General features: G+C 39.1%; 1 protein-coding gene across 1 annotated transcript in view; it reads right to left on the bottom strand.

The window, feature by feature from the left end:
• The window catches only part of LOC109927336 (follistatin-related protein 5-like), a 499,489-nt gene that overhangs the window by 34,562 nt on the left and 438,312 nt on the right, over window positions 1–26,615 (bottom strand). Inside the window, exons 6-8 of the mRNA XM_048603747.1 lie at window positions 6,190–6,356; window positions 4,844–4,964; window positions 853–1,014 (exon numbers count right to left, since the gene is read on the bottom strand). Of these exons, the coding sequence (XP_048459704.1) occupies window positions 853–1,014; window positions 4,844–4,964; window positions 6,190–6,356 (450 nt within the window). The remainder of the gene's footprint in view (window positions 1–852; window positions 1,015–4,843; window positions 4,965–6,189; window positions 6,357–26,615) is intronic.

Raw genomic sequence — 26,615 nt, 5'->3', positions numbered from 1 at the left:
ACCAGTCAAGATTCAGATGTTCTGGTTGGATTTTTTTGAACGCTGTCTCACTGTTTGAGAAAAAAAAACTCTTTTGTGGCATATAAATGTACAAGTCAGACTCAATTTATATCTGCTGATGTATTTTGTTGCTCCGTGTGATAGCTTGCTACAAAATTGCAAAGACTTTACCAGGCCCTGAGAAGTAAGGAAGGAGGTGTGGGGGCCTGGTAAAATCTCAGGGAGTCTGATTGGCAGGAGCAGACATGGAGCGGTTACCTGCTTGGTGGATGCAGGGAGCCACTTCACATAATTCCAGGGCTAGAAGCATTTTGCCAACAGTAGGGTAACTCCCTGCTATGTGGGGAAGCCACCAGCCAAATGTCTCATTGCTACAGTCTTGGAAAACACTCTAGTGGAACCAAGAAGGTTATCATGGCCAGAGGAAACAGCACCCCTAGTCCCACTAATCTTCCCTCAGAGGTTTCCATCTGACCTTGGCCCCAAGTTTTATTTTTTTTCCATAGCTGTTATACAGCCAGGGGTTCCTGTGATGCTGCTGAGGAAATCAGAAACAGGCATGGGCAATTTAAAACTTTGAATAAACCTAGAATAGAAGAGCTCTGAGTCCAATTGCAATATTCGTTCACAGTAAAATAGATTTATCACTGATGAAGCTAACGGCTGACTGTGGAACATTGCAAGTCCACAAATGTAGAAAAGAAGCTGTATTTGCCTTGTTAAGCAGTCTCTGAATGTTAATGGAGGTTTCTCATATGGTCCTGTGTCATTACGATGTGACAAAATGCAGTATAAAAGCAAATATCACTACTACATTCGAAAACAAAGGATGCCAATGAAATTAGATACTACCTAATAGCACCAGTTGGTTAGGTAATGTTGAAGTAATATCTAGACCATTCTTCAGCCAGGTAATTTTGGGGTTAGGAATTCCATCAGCATGACATTTTAAACTGGTACTCACACCAGGTTCTTGTGCCTGGCTTTCGGGATATACTCTGATTACTGGAGGAACTACAAACACAGAAAAAGAAAGAGAGTTTCTCTTGAATATCAGACATCGGAATGACAATAACAGGTAATGATAGAACTCTCTTCATCCTATAACGATAATGCAGCATTTGTCATAGAAGAAAGAATGTGTGTAAGATACATTATAGGTAGTGACTACAACATCATTTAAATTAGAAGCAATTTGGGAACTTTCAATTTACCTCACATGGTCACGAAGCAAAGTATTGCAGGCAATGGAAATTTGAAATAGGAAACACAAAATTTTAAACACTTAATTGAGTGCGTTCCTAAGGTGGAATGCGGCTAAATTTTATGGTTTTGTACCTAAGGGCTGTAAAACAGGTGGGTGGCCTCATAAATTAGAAGGTGTACCCAGTGCGGCCCACACACCCTCGATGGCAGGGCAGATGTGGGTGAGTGCCCCACCCTGTGGTCCAGTTCAGATATTTAATTGGCTAACTATTACCTAATTAAGTAACTCATTTCTCGGCCACTGCAATGTAACAGGTGGCAAGAGAGAGTGGGCTCAATGTGTAACATGGCACGTCTAACCTACAGGCTTCTGGTCAGTGCAAACAGAGGCCTGGGGCAGGGGGTGAGGTGGGGAGGGGAGTCCTCCCTTGGACCTCCTGCCCTCCTTCCCGCTTCCCCACCAACTCCATGTCAATTTGCAATCCCCACTGTTTTGCCTTCCCCAGATCCATCCTTCCTTTCTGGGAGCTGCCATTGATGAGATATTGAACTTTCCCAGGTTTGGGCAAATCTCTGGTTCTCCTTCCTCCTGGCCCTTTTGCAATACCAGCAGTGTTCACCAGGGTAGGTGTGACACAGGGTTACTGGCCTCTGATTGGCTGGTAGCTCCATATGGCAGGACTTCCCACTGGACGCAGTGGGAATTCCTGCTTCATATTAATTAAACAGCCATCAACCGACAAATTAAAGTGGGAGCGTATGGTCACGTGAACATGAGCTCACCCCCGAAATTTATTCTGAGCTATGGGAAGCTTTCCTTCAGTTTATAATTTATCCTATGGTGTTGCTTTTTCAGGTTTAATGACGCTTTATCAGTTCTGTCAATATGAAGAAATGGGCTGTGAGACTGATACCTCCATTTGGTATAGAGTGTAGTGATTGTAACAAGGTCAGCCAGGTGGACCTCATAGAATATGAGTTCCCTGACTTGGACTGGTCCAATCAGGGAGCCCTGGCTGACATAAAAACAAGAGTGTCAGACATCCTGATACTCTGAGAGTTGGCTCTGAGGGAGCTGGATCAGTGTCAAGGACTTTCCATATGTAAATAAAGGGTGATGTGATGGTGGGACACTGGCCTCTGTGGAATTATGTCATAGGGATGCCTAGGAAGCAAACCTTATTTCACTCAGGAGCAGCTTAGGGGTTACACTTCAGGCTAGGTTTTGGGTTCAGGCGTCTTCCTCTTAACGACTAACTCAGATGACATTGGGTTGAGGCCTTTTCTTCTGCATTTATTGCTGAGTTAAAGGCCTTAGGTGGGCCACATGCAGGAGACCTACCCAATACCTCTCATGACACCTGTAAAATCATGGCAAGGGAGAATGATGCATTGCACTAATTTTTGGATCTACCTAAGTATTTAGCCAAATGCAGGGGCCTGCAGAAATTGGATCAAAACTCTTTTTATCTGACTTGTTGAGCTTTTCTAATACTTCTTGCTCTTGCTTGAGTCTCACAAAATAAGAAGTTGAGGATGACTATTCAAGGGAATCTAAACTCAATTCTTCCTTACCTATGCTGCAAGGTTATTCATTTCTTTTCCATATTTCTGTAACAGCCAATAAAATATAGAGGATGTTATGACCAAAGCTGGAGGACTGCACTGTCACTCTAGTCCCACTAGGCACAATGTGAAATAAGTTACCAAGATGATCAATTAAATACCTTAATAATATCAGAATTTAGATAATAAGAACTGCCAATCATGACCTTCGGGAGTGTGGTCACAATGGATCAGGTGACCTGCAAAAGGAAGGACACAGCAATCACAACTAAAACTGCTGGGCTTCTCATGGGGCATGTGTTGGCCTGGAAATGGATAAAATACCAGTGGGCATGGAAGGAGGCCCTTAAGTGGTTATTAAATTGCTAGATAATCAGCAGAGAGGTTTGGAGCAGGCAGAAGGCAGCATAAAAGGCCCCCTGCTGGATGTTACATGCTCCCTCCAGCTTCAAATCTGCTTGCAGTAAAGGATAGCATCTAGTCCTAGACACATCATCGAGCCACCTAAGGAAATATTGGTTCTGACAGATTTGACAAATTTCTTAAAGGAGGAAGTTGAGACAGAGAGGTGTAGGGAGGTTTTCCAGTTGTTGGGGCCTAGGGACTTGAAGACTCAACCACAAATAGTCGAGCAATTAAAGTCATGAATGCACCAAGAGGCCAGGTTAGTGGAACTCAAACAGTTTGGAGACCTGTGCTTTAGATTACAGAAAAATTGTGATAGGTTTTGATGCAAAGTTACAGACTTAAAACATTAACTCTGTCTCTTTCCTCACAGATGCTTCTCAACTTTCTGACTTGCTGAATGTTTCAAGCCCATCTGCTTTTATTTCAGATTTTGTACATCTGCAGTATTTTGCTTTTATATTCAACCATAGTGGTTATTTTCATGTTATAATATCTTATGTAGCAATTTCAGAAGAATGTCTGGGAAATACACCCCATCGGATCCCTGAACAGGAAACTGGTGCTGTTTGGGTTGAGATTGGGGTTTGAGCAACATCCAACGCTGTACCATTAACGTCATCAGGCGTTCTTCTGATACTTCTGTGCAAAGTTATTATGTACAAATTTAGCCCACAACCTGACAGTATTCTGTTGTGACTTTGATGGTGAAACAGATGTGAAATCTTCAACTGTCATTGTCAAGTGTTGCTGGCCTAATCTGAAGGATAAGGCGGCTGTTGGCATTAATTCTTATCTCGGGTCACTCATGCCTGTTAATTCAAAATAAATTAATGGAATAGATTTTGCTGGAGCCAGGCACCTTGCAGTGTGCCCTGTTAGATTTTTTATTTTCTGAAACTTCAACTGAAAACATGTTTGTGCTGGAAGTGTAAGTTGATAACACCATAAAAAAGGCACAATAAAGGAATGTCAGAGAAGGGTGTATTAATAAAATCAGATATAGAAAGAAAAATAAAGAGGTGAAAAAAAAACTATTTTAAGATAGTTCGAAAAGACACAAAGCCACTAGTGAGAAAGAAAGTAAAAAAAAATACAATTTGACCTTTTAAAGCTGTCAAACAAAAATTTATCACCCAAAATAATGACGCACACAGTTTTGTTCAATTAAATATTTGGTCAGAGAGCTTGACTGCTTCTGAATTAACAGTTCACACATTATTAAAACAGTTACCAATCCTTGCTGAGTTTAATTACTGTGGGAAGCTAGCGAGGTTTTAAAATAATGGGGAAAAGGATATGATATTTGTTTTGCAAAGCAAAGAAATGATAAATCAAGCAGCAATTTCTGGTGTTCCTCATGTCATGGCCTGTCTCTTAATCCACTGAATTAGCAAACAAATGTTCACATTAATAATGGTGTGCATCATTAACATAATAATATTTTTTCAGCAATATCTAGCTACATCTGATCAATTATCTTGCTATTAATGACATATTTAGTGAATGCAAAGCATATGGAAAGCATAAATACCACAAATGTCAAGTTGCCGTAGCAGCTAATCCAGCATTTATAAAACTTAATTTGTGATTGAAAAATAATCAGATTACATGTCATGTGGTATTTGAAGACTATCTATGACTGTCAGGTATGACATTTACTAACCATTCACCTGCAGGATGTGGGTCTGGAGAAGCTCATCATAGCCAAAAGCATGACAGGTATAATTTCCCATATGGATTGTTGTAACTTTAGTAATGTAAAGAGAGCCATCATCCCCAAAATCCTGCAAAAGCAGCAGAAAAATATACTGTTTTACAATGAAGAGCAGGTAGTCCAAGTGAGAAATAAGCACAAAAATTGAAATATGCTGTTCAGAAAATTAGAGCATCGCTGAACAATAGAATGTATTGAAACTTTGAGAATTGTTTCTCAGGTTGCATTAATATAGACAGATTATAGATGATTAAAATAAGAAGAAAATACTTGCAAATGTCACGGTCAGATTGTTTTTATAAGAAAAGAAAAGCAAGAAAAGGACATGGAGAATAAGAGAGAATTGCATATGCGTTAGAGGAAAAAATGCTATTTGGTCATCCTGAGGTTCATGAGCTAGCCACTCTTGCAATTTGCCACTTTTTCCAGCAAGGTGGTGCAAAATGAACACAATCTGTCACCGCCAATCATAGCTCTGAAAGAAAATGGGCGATTGTTCACTTGTAGATGATGCCTAACAAAATCCAATGCATTGCAACTTCCTGTCATTTTGCGAGGTATTTGTGTTGAGGTAATTTGAATCGGACTGTTCCATGATTGTTTTAAGTACCGGGGTAGTTTGGAAGGAATAATTCTGTCAGTCCTGAAGCTGATGCAAACACACTAGGCAAAAAAAGGAGTTTGGAATTGTTTCAAAAATAGTACGCCAGCACTGTGCCACACTACCTGCTTAGGGGAGAAGAGCATAGAACAACTGGGACTTAATTACATGTCTCTGATCCCACTATTGAACATGTAGAAACATAACAAAATAAATGAGATATAATTCTAAATTCCTTGCATAGCTATAGGGCAAATAAATTAATATTCCTCAAAGTCCTGTGGTTATTTTAAAATAATTGCTTGCTTTGATGCACAGTGACAGAAGAAAACATATTAAAGAAAAATTTGTGCCAATTAAGAGAAGAATGATTGCACAGTGGAACAACAGACAAAAATTGCAACTTTGTCAGGGGTGTACAACAGGCTTAGAGAATTTGGCAGATTTACAGCTCACTTGAGCGTCTTGTCTTTTGTGGATGCCATGAAACAGGATGATATTAGGTCACTTGTCCATTATATATCACTCTTGAACTAAGTCTATTGACTTCATTGGTAGTTTAACTGTAGAGAGGTGTGTAATGGATGGCTGATGTTATATTTTCTGTTTTACACAATCACCAAAGTTTAAGTAAACATATTAAGTGAAAATGGCAAAAGAATTACCACACATGTTAGTTCAACAGACCACGTACATTGATATCTTCTAGATCCAAGAAATTTAAAATGATCCCATTGTGCTTCCAGATGATTGGTGGTCTCAAGATGCCCTGAATAGCACATGATAAGACAGCACTCAGTCCCACTGTTACTGTGGTTACACCGATCTTCTTATCTTCAGGGAGAATCAGCTGAACAACCTCTGGAAATAAATGACATTGAAAGCTCAATAAATCAAACATTTTTAATGACCTCAAATGATCTTTCTTTGAACAGCCATCAGAAGATCTATGTTTAAAACAAACTTATAGGGCAGAACCTTCAGGACCTGGGCGAGGGAAGTGAATTTAGTTTACGAGATGTTGGCAGACCAGACCTCTGCCACCTTCTTGACTTTTTCTGAATTTAGTCCTGGGTGGGACAACCCAACCTTCCTGTCTTCTTGCCAACTGAGGTCAATTAAGCACCACTTAAGGCCCTTGTTCTGCCAGGTTTACAATTATGTCAGCATTGGTTGGGTTGAGAAAGAATTGGTCTACCTACCTGGTTCACCAGTGTAGGCAGGCTGTAAATTTAGGAAGGAGGGTCCCTCGATCTGCCCTAATTTGTGAATGATCAAGGGGCTGGACTTAGGGCAGAGGGTTGACCACTGAAAACTACCAACCTGTGCTTGCTTTTGTTTACCGTTCTCTGTCTCCCCATGGTACAGTCCCAGACAACACAATTCTGTGGATAACCCTCCATCCTAAAGATCCAGGTGGCCTAGTCTCAACAGCAGCTGCAGTCTCCATGGTTCTGCTGAGTTCTGGAGCTACCAGACTCTGATTGACCAGTGGCTCTTGGTAGCTAAGCCTTCCTGGTATGAGATCCTAATTCTGGCAGAAAGCCTGCAACAGCAGATTGCCGGAAGATTCAGTAGACATTCACACCTTGGTAGGCTGTGGGTTTCTCCTCTGGAAACCACCCAGCTTTTGGACTAAGTCCAAAAACAGGAAGATTCTGCCCATAAAGTGTAAAATATTGGCTATTTGGAACGTCTTAGACAATTGATAAGCCAGGCCAAAATTAATTTTCCAGAAATTGAGAAATGTTATTTTGAGAAGTACTTGTTTAAACTGACAAATAATTACTGAGGAAAGACTTCTGCTTGGTCATCATTGCACTTCATGAGACACTGATGGATTGCAAAAGCCTAGTGAGTATCAGCGTTCTTCTTCACTGGATAGCATTACCAGGAAACAGTTTGTGTCATTCCCGAGATACTGCTACTCTCATCAAAGCAATCCATTCTGTGATTAATTCTTTCAGAAAAATTATTACTGAGGAATGGAACTGAAGCTCATAGAGATGTGTCTGACCTGAGAAGATTATGTGTGTCAAGTCATGATTGGGATTGGTGGTAATATGAATCAACACTTGTGAAATTAGTGGGTCAGTTTTGAAAAGTAGATACACCCAATTTTTCTGTGTAAAAGCCTAATAAACCATAGGTTTCTTAAGTCAGTATATAAAACTTTTCCTAATGAATTTAAATAGCTGCACTACAGCCTTGCATATGTTTATGGAATTGGTTGACTTGAAGACTCAAATGGCTTTTACTAATTTAATTTTTAAAAACTGGTTTATAGCTTTAGGCTTTTTTTTTAAACACATATACCCCTAGCCTATTTTCTAAGAACTCCTGATCTTTGTCCTGTTACTGGTGCTTTTGCATTTCTTGATTACTGCTGTGATAGCATTTGTAAAATGAGCTCCTATATTCGTTTAATCTCCAACAGGCTTTCTTTTTATATACTTATGTTAACTAAATGAAATGTCAGCCATGGTTAGGTAAAACACTCAATTTGATCTACAGTAGTACTATACCTGTGATAGTATTCTCTGAAAGAATAAACAAAGTTTAGAAAGTAGTATCCACGATGTTGCTTGCACAGTCTCCCTCAGTCACTGTTCTTAGATTAATCCAAATGCATTTTGTGTCAATCAACAAAAATAATCTATCACAATACATGGAGTATGTCTAACATAAGACATTGAATGGATTTCTACATTGACATGACAATTCTGTTCAAGAAACATAATAAAGACAGCAAGAGGACAACACCCCAACTGGTCAACTTGCAAAAATTCCTTTCGGTAAGATAATTGGGCAAGGTTTTGAATCTCAATGAGATGCATTGCATCATATTATTCCTAGATAATACTACAGTATCCTAACACCCTTAGATAACATCGCAATACCATCATACCATAATATTCACAGCCTAATCATATTACTGCAGTGCCATCATACTGTAATATCCTTGCAAAACATCATTGTAACATGATATCATAATATCCTCAGATAACATAGTAATCACACTCTAAAACCCTTCGATAATACAATACAATCAAACCCAGATAACTTTATATAACATCATAAATCCACAATATCATCATACTCTTAGATCTTTTATCTTAGTTATCAGGAATTTGAGGTAGTTTCTGATAATAGTATTGGAGGGTAGAAGTTCATACAGAGTAGAACCAACAGGACTACAGTGAAGTACATTAGAAGATATTGTAATTCACATACTGTGGGTTTTAAAAAAAACAAACAGCTCAGCTGGGATGGAGCCAATCAATGTGCATCTGAGGACTGTGGAAAGAGTTGTCTCATGAAAACTAACAAAACATAGGATGTTGCAATTGTATGTGTGGCCTAAGAAAAGGAACATTGGAAGGTTTAGGGGTTGCACCTGCTACGATCCCAGCTGACAGTACTACTGGACTCAGAACTCTGCATTAAACCTGGCTTGATTATTTTTTAAAATCTTAATTAATGCAATGGTCATTTACTGAAACATAGTGACACAAGGCTGCTGAGTTTCTTTAACAATGAAACAGAACTTTCATACACAAAAGATGAAATGAAACAAGAGCTGTCTAGATAGTTTAGAAAAATCTTTAAACACACAGCAAAAACATTTTCAACACATTTCCCAATACCGTCAATTTACAGATATTCATGTCCAGAGAAATTACCTCTCTAAATCAAATCCTTAAGAACTGCTTCAGAGACAGTAGGAACTGCAGATGCTGGAGAATTTCTGAAGAAGGGTCTAGGCCCGAAACGCCAGCCTTCCTGCTCCTCTGATGCTGCTTGGCCTGCTGTGTTCATCCAGCTCTACACCTTGTTATCTTAAGATCTACTTAACTGATTATCCACAGTTTCCTCTTTGTGAACTGTGGATACTTCTTACGTGAATACTTCCTAAACTGAGTTCTTTTTCCAAATGACTCTGATTTTGATTAAGCCACATTCATCATCCTCTATGGTAAGACTCAGCTACCAAAACAACATTAATATATATGGATTATATGGTTCAGTTGTTGATTTGCTTGCCGAGCTGATAAGTTTGCTTGCAGACATTTCGACACCATACGAGTTGACATCATCAGTGCGCCTCCGGTGAAGCGTTGATGTTCTATCCCGCTTGTTATTTATGTGTCTCGGTTTGCTGGGACATCACTTCTGGATTTGTTCCTTAGTGGTTGGTATATGGGGTCCAGCTCTATATGTTTGTTAATGGAGTTCCGGTTTGAGTGCTAAGCCTCCAGGTATTCTCGTGCGTCTGTTCTGGACACAGATTGATTGAAGTAATATGGAGAAGACACCGAGACAAGCAGAAAGTGCGAAACAATGACACAAGATAGAAAAAGCCCGAGAGAAGTTCATCATGGAAACAATCATCCTAGAGGGTACCTGAGAATGAGTAAGCCTGAAAGTAGCCACGAGAACATTTTGAAGTCTATAACAATTAATGGCAGTAGAGAGAAAAGGTACAATGTGAAGCTTGCTGCCATGCTACTCCTTTATAATTCCTGTTGTCTGACACGCACCAAAGTCCAAACCAATAAAATCAGAAACTGTCGGAAAAGCTCTGGCAGCATCTGTGCAGAGAGAAACTTAATTAACATTTTGAGACCAATGACTCTTCTCCAAAACTGCAGACAGGGTTTTCTGCTGTCGTAAAGGGGAGGGGGCAAGTGAAATAAAAGGCAATGTCAGTGAAAGGCTCAGGGAGATTGGATGTCAAAGCAATCATAGAATGAAAGACAAAGGGAATGGTATTATTGAAGAGAAAGCAGAGCATAGATTCAGAGTAGGTGCATAGGACAGAGTATAATGATTTCTCTGACTGGCATAGCAGCACATTTTGTGGATCTCCTTCTCCAAACTTCTTAATTTGAGTCTGTGGGACTGAATTAGTGGGATTATCTATCCTTTCCTTTGTGTTCAGTATTAAAATTTGCAGCTTACTTTCATCAGATTTCACATAGACTTCTGTCCATTTAATCAATCAAGACACATGGTCAAACTTCATAAGTGGTCTTGTGATCCTCTCCAGTGCTTCATTTTACCTTTTATTAAACAAAACAACTTCTTTCCCTATATTCATAGCCACTATCATGACCTTGCCATCTCACCTGGCTTCTCACCATGGGTTATATCGGTCACAGATTGAACTAGCAATGATTCCTTCCCTGTAGTCTCTCCATTCACACCCTCATTCCATCTGGAAACCCCGTTTCCTTATATGTCTGCCTTTGTTTTTAAAGATTAGAAATTAGGCAGTGAATTAAAGACAACTTTTTCATGAAAGCATGTGAATTAAGTTGAATGACTCAATTACCTACCTGGGGAGTTAACTACTGAATGTTTTCCTACACAGAACCAATTGGACAGGAGGCATTAGCATTAATTCAGGGGAAGAAAATAAATCATCCTATCAAAAGGGCAGTTTTAGTTTGTAGAAGATACCAGACTGTGAGAGTTTAGTTTGTAAAAGTATTTAGGCCATGGGAATTGGTGCAAATCTTGAGGTTATCAGAACTAAAGAGAAAGCAAGTGTCATCAGAGTTAGAAAGAAGTTTCTTGGCCATCAGAACTGGAAAAAAATCTTAAGTTTTTTCAACAGTCTAAACAGAATGGCGAGAAAGAGTCAGTTGAATAAGTTCAGGATGATATTTCACTGGGATTGAGTGACTATGAAAGATATTACTGGGAAAAGGGTTAAATTTTTATTCTTAGCTGTTTATACTAAGATATTTCTAAGTTATTTTAAATACAAAGTTTTTTTCTTTCTTGTTTGTGTAATAAACGTATGCCCATTCATTAATACATAATTGGCAGCCTTGTGTGAAGATGTTTAGCAGCTATGTGCCATAGTAACTTCATTTGCAAAAATAAAACTTAAGATCAATGATGCCAGATTTAAATCTGGGACCTGCCTTGTCCAGTTTATTATTAGGTGAGACCATAACAATTGATATTATACTGTTACAGAGACTATGAAGACGATTAGGATGGTAGGTCTTACTCCTTTGAGATTTTGAAATTTCTTCTACCAAATCTGTACAATATCATCGCTGTAGTGTATAATTGCGTAATAGTGCTTAAGGTATACCTCACTATTAACACTTTTAAAATCTTACACCCTTTAAAATCTTACACCCTTGTGCAACGCCTTTAAGGGCCAAGTTTTAATTTCTGTAATCCCAGCCACTATTTGCAAATTCATTGCAAGAAATCACAGGCACATACCAACCATCCATTTATGGTTAGAGTGGCAGGATCACAAGCTGTTCACTGCCTACTAATGATAATATTTTTCTTGAAGCACAGGAGTAAGTCACTGGCATCGCAATTTAATGTACTCTTCCATAAGTAAGGGGATAAGTCACAAGTGATGTTTCTCCACAAATAATGTGGTAATTATTTTCAACTTAACTCCTTATCTAGCAGCCTGGTGGAACAAACTGTTGTAGAAATCACTTAATTTATATACTTTGAAATGAACAGTACGAGTTCCTTGCTCTGCCAGGTCACCATCCAGATTGTGAAGTTTACCCTTAATGCCTTCGCTCCCATCATACTACTCAAATGGTGATGCTTACCCTTAATATTCCCTTTGTTATATTACATGACATTTAGTCTCTCAAAAAAAGAGCTTGGATGAATGTGCCATGTCAGATGTTCTGGCTGAAAAAGATCAGTATGATGCAACTGAATTAACTGTGAATCTACACCTTTCTTGGTCTGGTAGAACAATAATAACAGCTTGCATTTATATTGCACCTTTCAGTTCATCCCAAGATACACTGGAAAAGATTTGTCAGATAACGAATGGCACTGAGTGACATAAAGTGACGCTGCGACAAGTGCCAAAAAACATGGGCAAAGAGGTATACTTGAAGAAACCAACTAATAGGAGGAGAGATATCAAGATGGAGAGATTCAGGGAGGCACTTCCAGAACTTAAGGCAAAGACAGTTGTAAACACAGTCATTAACTGGGTCAGCCAATGAACACGAGCTTGAGAATTTTAAAATAGAGGTGTTTCTGGGTGGGAACCAATATCAGACAGCATTGCAATGCCACAGGAATGCTAAGTACACAGAGTTACGGACTTTCTATTGATTAATCCTAATTTAATTTACCTTGAAATATGAGTCAATATATTAGCAAACTAACCGTTTTCTGCCAGAAAACAAATCAGGACGTATAGTTAAAAACACTCAGAGTCAGTAGGAATAAATAATTTACAGCTAAATATTTTTGTAACTGCAAGCTTCAAATTATACCTTGCATCGGTACTTCAATGCATCTTCTGTGGATAATACCTGTGATACATGTATGCAACTCTTTCCTCAGATGTGATTTGAAAATCTGATTGTAGCAAGAGCCAAATAAAAACAAATTGGTAGAGGTTGATTAAGTGCATTTTATTCAACTGAATGTTGGTTAGACATGATGAAATTATTACTTCTAATACAAAACATTACCATGCTCCTGTTCTCTGCATGGTCATGACTTTCACCTTAGCTTCTACTTTGGTGTAGATAGAAGCCCTGCTTAATTACATTACAGCTTAACTGCATTCATGCATTTATGATCCACTAGCATCCTGTCTTGCAGGTTACCTATCTTGTACAGTTTGTGGAAGTAAACGAATGAGTCAGCTTTCAGTTCTGCCTTGGAATGATTTTGAAGGAGCAGTTAACCAAATTATCCAAGGACTGCAATATGTTACTGAGAGCAGTGACAATAATAATCACATCTCGTTTCAGACATTTCAGATATGCTTTCTCTCGGGGTAAAGTCACTGAACAAAGAGGCATTTAGTTTATAAACAAAACAGGCCATGGCAACGAACCAATATCTGTCAATGTTTATTTGCATAAACTTCTCTTTTGGCATGATTTTATACTTGAAAATCATCATTTATCTTCTATTAACATCAGTGATGACACAAGCAAACAATGGCAATAGCAAGCTATCAGCTTTTTTCTCACGGAGCTAATTTTAATTGACTTGTGGTATCAACAGTGTAGTTAGATGGATCTGTACTTACACTCCCCATTATTGAAATGGTGGTGACACAGTGGTTTGTCAGGTAGCAGGCTCATTTGAGACCTGAGGTGGTGGTTGGCCCTGAGCATTTTATTTTATGTGTTCATGAGATGTGGGCATTACTGGCCAGGCCATCCCTAATTGCCAGAGGGCAATTAGAAGTCAACCCTGTTGCTGTGGGTCTGGAGTCACATGTTGGCCAGATCAGGAAACAATGACAGGTTCCTTCCCTAAAGGACATTAGTGAGCCAGATGGATTTTTCTTGACAATCGATAATTGTTTCACGGTCATCATTAGATTCCCAATACCAAATTCCTTTGCTCTGAGTTCAAAAATCACCACCTGCTATGGCAGGATTTGAACCCAGGAATACAAACAATAATGTGAGCCTCTGGATTAATAGTCTAGTGATAACACCACTGGGCCAAGCTGCCCTAGATCCAGAAAAAGGTCCCATACTTAGGTTGCAGCCAACAGAGTGATACTAGTAACTTTTCAACAGCAGTGACAGGAAAGCTAGAATCTTGAGGGCCAATGGTTACTTACAGGATGTAAGATCCTTCAGGGAGATGATTGATGTTTCCATTAAGCACTCTTAAACATGGCAGTGGGAAACAACCTCATATCTCAGCCTCTGCTTGAATGGTGTTCGCATCACAGATTCATATTCATCCACATTTATATGGGTAGCACAAAGTAAACCAAGGATGGTCTTGGTAGTCCTGATAATAAATGTTTTTAAATGACAATAATTTAAGATGAATTTTACAAAGTTCACTTGGTAGGACTGTGACCATTTTCTTTAGAACATCAGGATAATCCTTCGGAAGAAAGATTATCGACATGTGGTACTGGAAACAAACGGTATTTGGAGTTTGTATGGATGCCTATTTTATGTTTTATCATTGTCAGAGGAGACCACATACTTATTTCTGTCAATTCTCATTTTTTATAGGATATGGTCAGTCAATCCTTCTCCCACTTTGCAGTGGTCATTCCTGTTGATTAATGTCGTTGTTTGGAAACAGTTAATGTTAAAGTTGCATGAGCCCCACTCAATCTGATAACGCAGTACAGTCTGAATAGAAATGAGACAGTCTGGTATGAGGTCCCAACAGAGACTGATGTGTCGCCTCTGGTTCCTGATAATTGTACTTATTACTAACTAATTAATGTTAATTATACCTATTGCTATCACACATAAACTACAGCAGGTCCAGCAGGAACTGTGGGGAGAGAAATAGAGACAATGTTTTAAGTCTGATGTGACTCTTCTTCAGAAAAGAGCCACATCAAACTTAAAACATTAATTCTGTTTTATTCTCCCCCAATGCTGCTAGACCTGCTGAGTTTCTCCAGCATTGACCATGTTTCAGATTTCCAGCATCTGCATGACCTTCCTTTCATTTATGCAGTAAATTACACCTTGTTATCTAAGGCAAGTGCTTCCTCTTGTTATGACTGTATTGTAGTTTATCCTCTTCGCCCAGTTAGTTAGACAGATTCAGCATAGAAAGGAAGATTAGTGACAGTGAACTTTATAACCACAAACAACCAGAGCTTGGCATTCAGAGCCCAATATGACAATTCCCATTTGAGATCCTTAATGAAGGATGTTATATTAGCGTATTTCCTATTCTGATTCATGCAAAGTTGTGTGGCAGGAGTTTATATTCATTTTCTTGCTTGTATTACTGATTGGTAATCAAAGTGGAGAAAGGAAGGCACTTACAAGCAACCGAAGCAAGAAGCGCAAGATTGCAAGACATGGAATAATAAGCAAAGGAACTGTTTGTGCTGCCCCTTGGCTTGTGGCTCGAGCTTCTCTCTACATTGGAGAGATGGCTATTGGAGTCTTTGTGATCTGTCATGGCTTTCTCTTTACACATCAGTGATTGTAATACCAGTCCTATAGGTGTCTGAAAACTCTTTTATTTACACTGTTGTACATAAACTTGTTCTCTCCAGACACATCTCTCAATAGTACAGAAATAACAAGAACTGCAGATGCTGGAGTCAGAGATAACAAAGTGTGGAGCTGGAGGAACACAGCAGGCCAGGCAGCATCAGAGGAAAGAAAAGCTGACGTTTTGGGTTGGGAAGGGTCCCGACCCAAAACATCAGCCTTCCTGTTCCTCCGATGCTGCCTGGCCTGCTGAGTTCCTCCAGCTTCAACTTTGTTATCTCAATGGTACAGGTTTGTCTTTTTTCCATAGTCCCTTGTACTTGACTGTATATGTCACTGTTCCATCATGGTACACATCTCTATCTAACTATCATATACATTCTTATTATTTTATCCTACTCTTGGGTAGATGCCTAGATCAATACAACAATGATTGGTTGGGATGACAATAAATATTGGCCAGACAGCAATACCCATATCTCACAAAAATGAATTAAAAAATATATAATGAATGTAAACATGAAAGGTGATCAATATTTTTTCTAGCTATAAGGCAAATCCCAATGAGTTGTTGCCTGAATTTGAACAGGAAGTTATGTTGGTCTGATAAACTAGCACCAATTGGTAGATGAATAAATCCTCTTATTGATAAGGTCCTTGTCTTTGACTATTTTAATAAAACTGTAGATTCTCTAGCATTCTCCTTCCAAAATCTTTTCATTCAAGAACAAAATCAGCCATAAATCAAAATTAACTTCAGAGGTAATCTTGTAAATTATTGAATCTTTATTACAACTGTTATTCATGAATATTCACACCTTCATAGTGTACAGGTTATCTACCTTCCTTATGTGAATGTCCTGTACAAATGTACTACCAATGGTACTAGAAATATGCTTTTGTTTCGTATAAATTGAGTTTCTGGTAAATACTAAAGGTTCCAAAGGGCAAGCTGCAGAAAGAGTACTGTTGAACATACCTTTTGGTGATTTTGCTGTGCTTAACATTAAAGGTTAATAAGTGCTGGATATGGCAAACAACCTGGTGAAATATAATTGCTATAGAGAGAATCTCCCTCTGAATCTGCTGCTTCGAAACGGTGCTTGATGAATGTATTCTTTGCCTTGTGATCTTTCTAATTGAAATTAACCAACTTAATAATGCATCTTAATATTAAATGCAGGGCAATTTTGTTCTGTGGACCCACACATAAATTGAAGCTGTCTGAACTCAACTCATGGAGCCCAGACAGAAAGCAGAGATTTACAACACATCAATATGTGGTGAGTGCAAATTCAGGCTTCAGAAGTAAAATAACAATTTAATACCTCATTAAATCATCTATTCCCCTGGAATGTTTCATTTGTTGGATTGATGCTGAACCTGAAAAAAATATTTTACTTAAAAGCCTCTTCTGTATACTGTCAACGAGCTCAGAAATCATATGAATATCAAAGATAAACGTTGTGACTGATTAAAGTGATGAATTGTCTTAATATGATTTAATTGCTAAGAGGTCTGCAGCACTTTCTTAGATCTATAGCCCACCATCAAATTGCAATGGTCAGATGGAGATTACATATTCTCACTGAAGTGAGCATGTAGCATCGTGTAGAAAATGCCTGCAATCAGCTCAAGGCTCAGCTTGGATCAACCTAACTAGCTTTATCCAAAGACCTTTTTATCTTACAAGAGGCTAATAAGAAATGTTTATTGGCAAAAAAGAACAAAAAGGCAAGTTTAAGAATATTCACTAGAGACTAATTTCCCATGTTGTGACAGGGATGTTTAAATTAGGATTATTTAATGAAGCTGAATTGTATCACATTCTAATTCAAATTACGAATATGATAATTGCCTGTAGAACAATATGTTTTGACCCACCAAGCGCAGCAATGAAGATTTCAAACAAAATTGAGCTAAACAGACAAATCTGATACAGAAAAAAAGTGGTGCACTATGAAATTTCTTGAGAATCCAGAAACCGAATTATTGAGAGTTTGTATAATTGGAAACTTAAAAAGCTAAATAATGGTACTGCTAAGTTCTAGTGTTTTGGGTTTTCTCATGGCCTTAGGTTTGTTGATCACGAGGGTGAAAAGAGCACTTGTTTTAAGGTCTGTATAACCTACAGATGATCCAGTTGAATTTAGAAGTCAGCACATAGAAATCCACAGGGAGAACCTGAATCCAGACTATACATAGTTAGCTAGCCTATCAATACATATAACTACAATTTGAATTGTTACTTTTCAATGGAGATAGCTTATATTCAAATTAATACTGAGGTATAAGTGAATGTAATCATACACCATCGCATTAAGATTCAAAAGATGTGCCATTTAATCCTGATAAGAATTTATTTTGACTTTACACTCGAGGTAGGAAGCATCATTCATAGTAGCACATATCGGAGATTATGGTGCATAATATAGAGCTGAATGACTGCTGAGCTTGACTTTTTGTTCAGCTAAATTAATGGTCAGAGAATTATACGCAGTGAGTGAATCAAAATGTCTGACAGGCACACGGTGGGAAGTCAGAAAATAATCCCTAATATCCATTCTATCTAGTAAGAACATTTTACAAAAGGCTGTTTAATCTGTAATGTCAACTGAGAGAATTGGTTCCTAAGACTGTTTACTGTGAATTTGGTACATGTAGCTGTCAGCCCCATCTCCTGAATACTGAGGTGCATTCTGATATCTATGTCTCAGTCTATCTCATGGTGACAAAAAGTAATTTGTACTTCCTATTCTCTTTGAAAGGAAAAGCACAGGTTCTAATAGGAGAGCTTATCAAAAACAGAGCTTTTTCTTACCTGAATAGACTGGTAATCTGGAGCTCATGGACTCTAATTTTAAAAGAGGAATGTTTATCAAGGACTGAGTATATGTTAGTTAGCGCAGTTCCCTGTATTAGAAAAATGACTGCAATTCAAAGTATTTAATTGGTTGTGAGTTCCATCAGACATCCTGAAATTGTGAAAGATACTTGAATGCTAGTGTGCAACTGGTCATAAATGAGCTGTAGATTGTGAAAATGGCACTCTTTTCCTAATGAACATTGCAATGTTGATCGTTGGAGCCTGCAAGTTAATGTTGGTGCTGGCACAACTCCATGGATCTCTTAAAATCCTGCCACTTTGTAAATGCTCTGATTTTCCTAGCTTTCAAGAGCATGACTCTGACCTGCCTCCAACAACAAATGTGTTGAGTTCATGGATTATTTCATCATCAAGATTAACACTGTTCATTGAGATGTGCCAACTGCCTCCTCTATTTTTCTTCTCCGTTAACACCAAAGTTATGCCACTCTAGCTCTAAATCCAGTTTCCCCTTAACCACTCCCCCACTTTTGTGTTTTCGCTCAGGAACACCAGGACAAATTGCAGGACCCTTTGCTGTTTTCCCATTGATATTCAGTATACACGAGGGGAAAGGCTTGATTTTCACCAGGATTCTGTAGATTGATGAAGAACTTGCCTGGAGAAAGCAAGGAGCTCCCCAGCCTGGTGAATTTAACTTGTGGCTGATTACAATAGCTGCAATTGTTTTCCTGTCAGGCAGCTGAGACCAAGTATACATAAAGCAAACTTGTAGTAGTGCTTAATAAAAACCGGAAGAACTGTGGATGTTGTAAATCAGAAACAAAAACAGAAATTGCTGGAAAAGCTCAGCAGGTTTGGCAGCATCTGTGGAGACAACTCAGAGATAATGTTTTAGGTTGAGTGACCCTTCCTCAGAACTGCAGCCACTTTGCATTCCCTTCATAGCATATTTTCCTATTTATCTTTGTATCATTGCAGTTTTGAATATATTGCACTCAGTCCTCTCATCTAAGTCATTGATATAGATTGTAAATAGATGAGGCATAAGCACTGAACCTTGTGGAATTCTACTGGTAGGTGCTCTGCTACCATTCTCTTAATATTACTTTCTTGCATTTTCTCTACTATAAATGTCAGATTAATTGGAGAATGAATAGTTTCCTGTTTTCTCTCTCCCTTAATTTTTAATATGGGTTACATTTATTATCTTATTTTATATAAGGCAATGGCTCTGAAGAGCTTAGTGCTCATGTTACATTGACTCAGCCATTACACTGATGTCATGCACAATCTGTGGGTAAAGACAAGGTACTTTACTGTGGCTTTTGAAAGGAGAAAATGTACTGTACCAGCTCCTTAAGATTTCAGTGATTATGCCTGACCAAAATAGTTGTCCTTACTACATAGAAACATAGAAGATAGAGGCAGGAGGAGGCCATTCGGCCCTTCGATACTGCTCTGCCATTCTTCACGATCATGGCTGATCATCCAACTCAATAGCCTAATGCTGCTTTCTCCCTATAACCTCTGATCCCATTCATCCCAAGTGCTATATCTAGTTGCCTCTCGAGTACATTCAATGTTTTGGCATCAACTACTTCCTGTGGTAATGAATTCCACAGGCTCACCATTCTTTGGGTAAAGAAATGTCTCCTCATCTCCACCCAAAATGATCTACCATGAATCCTCACACTGTGACCCCTGGTTCTGGACACACCCATTATCGGAAACATCCTCTCTGTATCTACCTTGTCTAGTTCTGTTAGAATTTTATAAATCTCTATGAGATCTTCCCTCATTTGTCTGAACTCCAGCGTAAATAATCCTAACCTAGTCAATCTGTCCTCATTCATCAGTCCCACTATCCCTGGAATCAGACTAGTAAACATTCGCTGCACTCCCTCGAGAGCAGGAGCATCCTTCCTCAGAAAAGGTGACCAAAGCTGCACGTAATATTCTAGGTGTGGCATCACCAAGGCCCTGTACAACTGCAACAACACATCCCTGCTTCTGTACTTGAAACCTCTCACAATGAAGGCCAACATACCATTTGCCTTCTTTACCGCCAGCTGCACCTGCTTGCTTACCTTCAGTGACTGGTGCACAAGGACACCCAGGTCCCACTGCACACTCCCCTCTCCCAATTTACAGCCATTCAGATAGTAATCTGCTTTCTTGTTTTTGCTTCCAAAGTGAAAAACCTCACATTTATCCAAATTATGCTGCATCTGCCATTGATTTGCCCACTCACCCAACCTGTCCAGATCATGCATAAGGATCTCAGCATCCTTGTCACAGTTCACCCTCCCATCCAACTTGGTATCATCTGCAAACTTTGAGACGTTACATTTTGTTCCCTCATCCAAATGATTAATAGCACCGATCCCTGTGGCACCCTACCAATTACTGCCTGCCAATTTCAAAAGGACCCATTTATTCCGACTCTTTGATTGCTACCATGCAATCAATTTTTTTTTGTTATCTAAGGTAGTGCCCCTTCTGTGCTTCTACTGTATCATCTTCCACTAATCATTGCTTAGGTTCAAGACAAAACAAAAACATAGGAGGATCGGCAACAGTGAACCACGTCACACACCCCTTATTCAGTCCTACAACATGGTAGTGGTGGAGAATACCACAAGCACCAGGAGTGGTCACCCCTTTTCCATTTTACCAACCTTTTCTAAAAGGCAAATACCATGTAATAGTTACTTTGCAAAACTGATCATTCTGTGGCTACATCACAGTCATATAAAACAGATCCACATATCTCCTTTTGTACTTTAAACTCATACATCTTGTTAATACTAATACTTCTGGTGTTCAGATACAGTGCTTTTAATTTTAACTTTTCACCATTTTCCCTAATGTATCCTTCATTGTTAATGCCCCATTACTATTATTAAACTATTTGTCCCTCTCTGGCACAATCTGCTTGATTCAAACCACTTTATTATTCTGCCCTACATCCTTGACTTTTTCTTCAGATAAATGAACTTGCTTTTATCTCCATCCTCGTCATTAGTTTGAAACCTTATTCACTGTTCTAGTTACTTGATTCAGGAAAATACTGGACTCAACTAGGCTTAGGTTCATCTCAACAGAACAGCTCCTTCTTTTCTGCAGCCCTGCTCCGACTGTTTTAGTCACGCATTTAAACCTCTCGTCTGCCTGTCCATCTACCAATTTGTATGTGTCTCAGGTAGGAATCTAAAATGATTACATTTGATGTTTTGTTTGTTTTAAAATGCATATCCTAGCTCCTCAAATTCTCACAACAGGAAGTCATTTTTGTTCTGTTTATGTTGTTGGCTCTTAGAAGAATAACACCAACTTGATTTGCTCCTTCCTTCTCCAATTCTTTAGCCACAAGGAAGTGTCTTTAACCATAGTACCTGAAGGGTAACAAAACTTCAGGAATCCTAGTCAATGCTGCAGAGAACAGGATTTATCCTCCTGACTATTCTATCCTCTGCCTTTGTCACATTTGTTATTACTTCCCCACTTGAATTGCCTGGTGTACCACAATACTGTAGTCATTTTACCCATTGTCCCAGGAGTCTTTGTCCTCACGCACAATGGTTACAAGCATGTTGTACCTTTCGGCCAATAGAAGTGGCTGAGCATTCTCCACCACTGCACCTACTGTCTTCTTACCTGTTTAAGTCACAGTCACATCCTCCTGTTTCTTGGCCACAAATAAAATTCTAAATCACTAACTAACATAAGGGTTGATACTGCTACCTGGATCAGTGAAGCCTGACGCTATATCCCTCGATGATGCATCCCAAAGTTGGCACCTCAGACTCCAAAGTCCAGAATTTCCAAGGAATGGCAATCTCTTGCAGATTCTTCTTTGTGAAATGAAACAGTTCCACATTTCTCCACACAGGAGATTCCAATCAGGGCTCCTTCAGAAATGCACAGCCATACTTTCATTCTGACAGATTGCTGTATTCAATGATTTAAATGTCCCGCATCACAGAGAGCCACTTTGACAGCTCCTGTGAAAATGTAAATAGGTAAGATAAGTGTGAGGTTAGGGTGTCAGGAAGTAGGATGCCAGGTGGGTAAGGGGTAGGGTGCTATAGAGGAAAAGTGCCAGGTGGGTAGGGCTAGTGTGCCAGAAAAGTAGGGTGCCAGATACATTGGATGCAATATGGGTATGGAGTGTCAATTGGGTAGGGTGCCAGGTAACTAAAATCACCACAGTCATAGAGACATTAGGGTTGCCCTCTTATTAGAGGAATACAATTGGTGGTGAGTTTAAGTTGAGGGTTACCATACCGCAGGTCAAGGGGTGAGGTTGATAGGCAGGAAATTCATCGTAACCTCAGCTGTTGCAGGAAAGCTAGGTAAAGAGGGTGCCAGGGAAGCAAGTTGACATGTGGGCCAAATATGTATTTGAGTGTGTAGGGTAGCTTGGTGTAGATGGGGTGGAGGTGGGATGGTGGTGGTGGTGAACGGTGTAGTGTTAGGTTGTGGTAGCAGAGGAGGAGCCAGGTTCGGGGTGGGGGTGTGGGGGTGCAGTGATGGTTGGCTGCAGGAGTAGGAGGTTGGAGGCATATGGAGCCCCTAATAGGTAACAGGAGGGTGCTGTGCCAGTGTCAGGTCCAGATTCACAGGGGTTAGGGAGTCAGGTTCAAGACAGGTGTGTGGTGTCAGGCCACAGGTAGGGTCTGGGGTCAAATCCAAAATTGGGGGATACGGCGTAAAATCTGGCAGTGGAGGAAGTGGTGGGGGAGGGGTCAGGCCCCAATGGGATGGTTGTTATGTCAGATCTTAGTGGTTGGGGGGGTGGTAGAGGAGGAAGGAGGGCGTTTGACATAGGCTGGTATTGGGTCCAAGGAAAAATGGGTAGAGTATGTTGCATTTGGATGGGTCCTGAAGGGTCAGAGGTCTGAAAGTGGGATGTTGGATTGTTGGTGGTGGGGAGCAGGGATTTTGGTATGGCAGTGGATTTGAATCAGTCATGGTCTGGAGTAGGTGGATGTTGGCTTTGTGATGTGTGGGGTTCAAGATAGGAGGATGCACAGCTTTAGCATTTGGAGGATGTAAGGGTCAGAAGGTATAGTTTGGTGTGTGTGAGTTAAGTGGGCTTGGGTTTTTATACTTACTCAGGAGTTAGAAGCATTTAAATGTCTAACCTGTCCTGTGTGACTACTTAATTCACTTCAGCAGAACCCTCCAAATTTTCGAATTTAAGTGGACACTTATTGTGAGTTTCAGACGTAGGGGAATGACCCAATGGAATCTTCAATTTCCAAGGCGATTCCTCCAGAGTCTGCTTTAATGGTGATTCCGCGGGGTTCCATGTGTAAATCCCACCTACACCTCATCTGGCATCAGAAGATCTGGGCCCCACTCAGCATGAGAGCAGAAGCTCCTTGACACTTACTGTACTTTCCTGCGATCATGATGTTCTCTTAAACCATCCACATGCTGCAGGTGTGGCACATCCCCTGCACTGCCATCTCTAACATTACTTTATATATTTATTTAAACTCTTACATAATCAATTCACTTTGTATGCTTTGAAAAGGTTGACTTAACGGAAAGGATCATCTCTTTTCCCCTCTGCTTCAAAGTTCCGCTCTCACCAAATTCTCAAATTCAGACTTTGATTAGATTCATGACTGTTATGTCCTCCTATGGGCATTAGAGGATGGTGATACAGAAGGGAAACGAAGAGATGAATTTGTTAGCTGAACCCCCTGTAGATACGATGCACATCTATAATTCTATTAAAAATACTTGTTCTAATTAAAAGTGTGAATTAACCATGCTTAGTGGTGGCGACAAATTTTTCAAATATCTTCCCACTCATTGAAATTCAGTTAATGGTTAGAGTACTCTTTCAGAGTTTTTCATCTCTATCTCTCAGATTCCAATATCTTACGTGATGTATTCCTTATTGTTATTTTTCTGGAATTATAGACTATGTTATTAATAACAAGCTAGTCTCTATTCTATTAATAAAACATTCTGCTATTCTGGGGGAAAAAAAACTGCAGCAGACAATAGTGAAAAATCTTTCTTGCAGCATCTGAATTTGAAATAAGATATGGAAGCAGTGAATGCTTTACTTGAAGAGGCACTGATCAAATTGGATTGCTTGGAAAAAAAAGAGCTGATTGCAGACTTTCTTTATGCTTCCACTTTCATACACACACAGATTTCTATTTTCAAAGGATTATTGGATATTTATTTTTCTACACCCTACATAGCAACGACACCTGAATTAGACATGAATCTTAGCAGGTATTGCTTTTCATGCTGTTTTAACATGGAAATCATTTGGTTGCTGTGATCTCCATCCTGCTACAGGCAATGTTTAATTTTGGAATGAGGACTTTATGTAATTGAGGTCAGTGCTTAGATCATCCAGAAACAGGTTCATGGTGGAGAAAAACACATTGATTTACCATGCTCAGGAATAAAAATTGCAAAGTGAGTGTAATGAAAGACAGCAGACACCATTCCAACCACACACCAGAGTTTACATTCTTGTCAAAATAACTTAACTATCTGGTTTCCAAGAAAAATCTTGCAATAATTTTGCACACAGAATGTGCATATTTGTGACTTCAAACAAAATTTATTTAACAGGCAAATACACCTACGGAATTGTCCCAAATTTAAGAAAACATGAGCGTGCAAATGAAGAAGATTAAATTATACCATGAAGCCTACTTCTTTCACTTCAGACCATGCCCAAGCCATCGTATCAGAGACACTGTCCTTCTAGTTAACGTCCTGAAGGCAGATTCTAAATAATTCCCCATGCAAACAGTTAGTTCAGCACACCTCATGTCAAGGTTATATGAATATGTGAAGAAGCAATGAAAGAAGCAAACAGAAATTTGGAATAATTTCTGCATAAATAGTTATTCTGTGACTCGATTAACCGATTTTCACTTGCACTGCACCATGAGTTATCTCAGGTGAAAAGGAGATATGCCAGGAAGAAATAGTGGAATGGACATTTTCTACTGTCTGAAGAAAGGGTAACAGAGAACTTCATCAAAATTTGTAACATATAAAATAGCATGGAGTGAGTAAACAATGGAGTGCATCAGTTACCTGAAATCAGTGCCAAACTAGAAAGTGTTGAATTCACAGGCTGTGGATGTCACAAACTTTGTCTAAAATAAACAACTTAACTAGGAAGCATATAGAGTCATAGGTCATAGAGTCATAGAGTCATACAGCACGGAAACAGGCCCTTTGGTCCAACCAGTCCATGCCGACCATAACCCCAAACTAAACACCAGCCTGTTCCTGAGCCATATCTTCCAAACGTTTTCTATTCATGTACTTATTCAAACGTCTTTTAAACATTGTAATTATACCCACATTCATCACTTCCTCAGGAGGTTTATTCCATACGTGAACCACCTTCTGTATAAAAAAAACTGCATCTCAGGTCTTTTTTTTTTAAATTCCTTCTCCTCTCACATTAAAAATGTGTCCCCTAGTTTCGAAAACCCCATCTTTGGGAAAAGAAAATCATCATTAACTCCACCAATACACCTTATTAATTTATAAAATTCTATAAGATCACCTCTCAACCTCCTACAGGCCAGTGGAAAAAGTTCCAGCCTTTCTTTATAACTCAAATCTTCTATACCTAACAACATCCTCATAAATTTCTACTGAACCCCCTCCAGCTTAATAATATCCTTCCTATAACTGGGCGACCAGAACTGGATACAGTATTCCAGACGAGGACTCACCAAGACTTCCCAACTCCTATAATCAAAGAACTGAACAATGAAGGCAAGTGTGCTAAATGCCTTTGTAACCACCCTGCCTACATGTGACGTGAACTTCAAAGAATTATGTACCTGAACCCCTAGGTCCCTCTGTTCTACAACACTGCCATTAAGGCCCTACCATTAACTGTATAAGCCCTAACTTTGTTTGTTGTATGAAAACGCAACATCTTGCATTTATCTAGATTGAATTCCATCTGCATTTTTCAGGCCATTGACCCATTTGATCAAGATTTCTTTGTAATCTTAGAAAATCTTCCTCTGTTGTGTTTCAGGGCTTTAAAGGCATTTAGTTTGTGACATGGTAGTAAACTAGTAATTATTTTGCCATTTGTAGAATAGGTTTGTGTGCAAGAATGTTATTTTCTTGTAAATGATAGAACTTGACGTGAATTATTTTTGTCTTAAACCGTACTCATCAGGCAAAATGATCATCTTGATCATTTAACTGGATAGTTACACCTTTGCAATGGCTTGTGAAATAGTAGGGCTTGATTATCAGTACATTCTACCCAATTGAATCTCGACATATTTCATTCCTCCATTTACTGAT

This window comes from Rhincodon typus, chromosome 12, assembly GCF_021869965.1.
Source record: "Rhincodon typus isolate 14 chromosome 12, sRhiTyp1.1, whole genome shotgun sequence".
Lineage (NCBI taxonomy): Eukaryota > Metazoa > Chordata > Chondrichthyes > Orectolobiformes > Rhincodontidae > Rhincodon > Rhincodon typus.
This window is presented reverse-complemented; position numbering and strand designations above follow the sequence as displayed.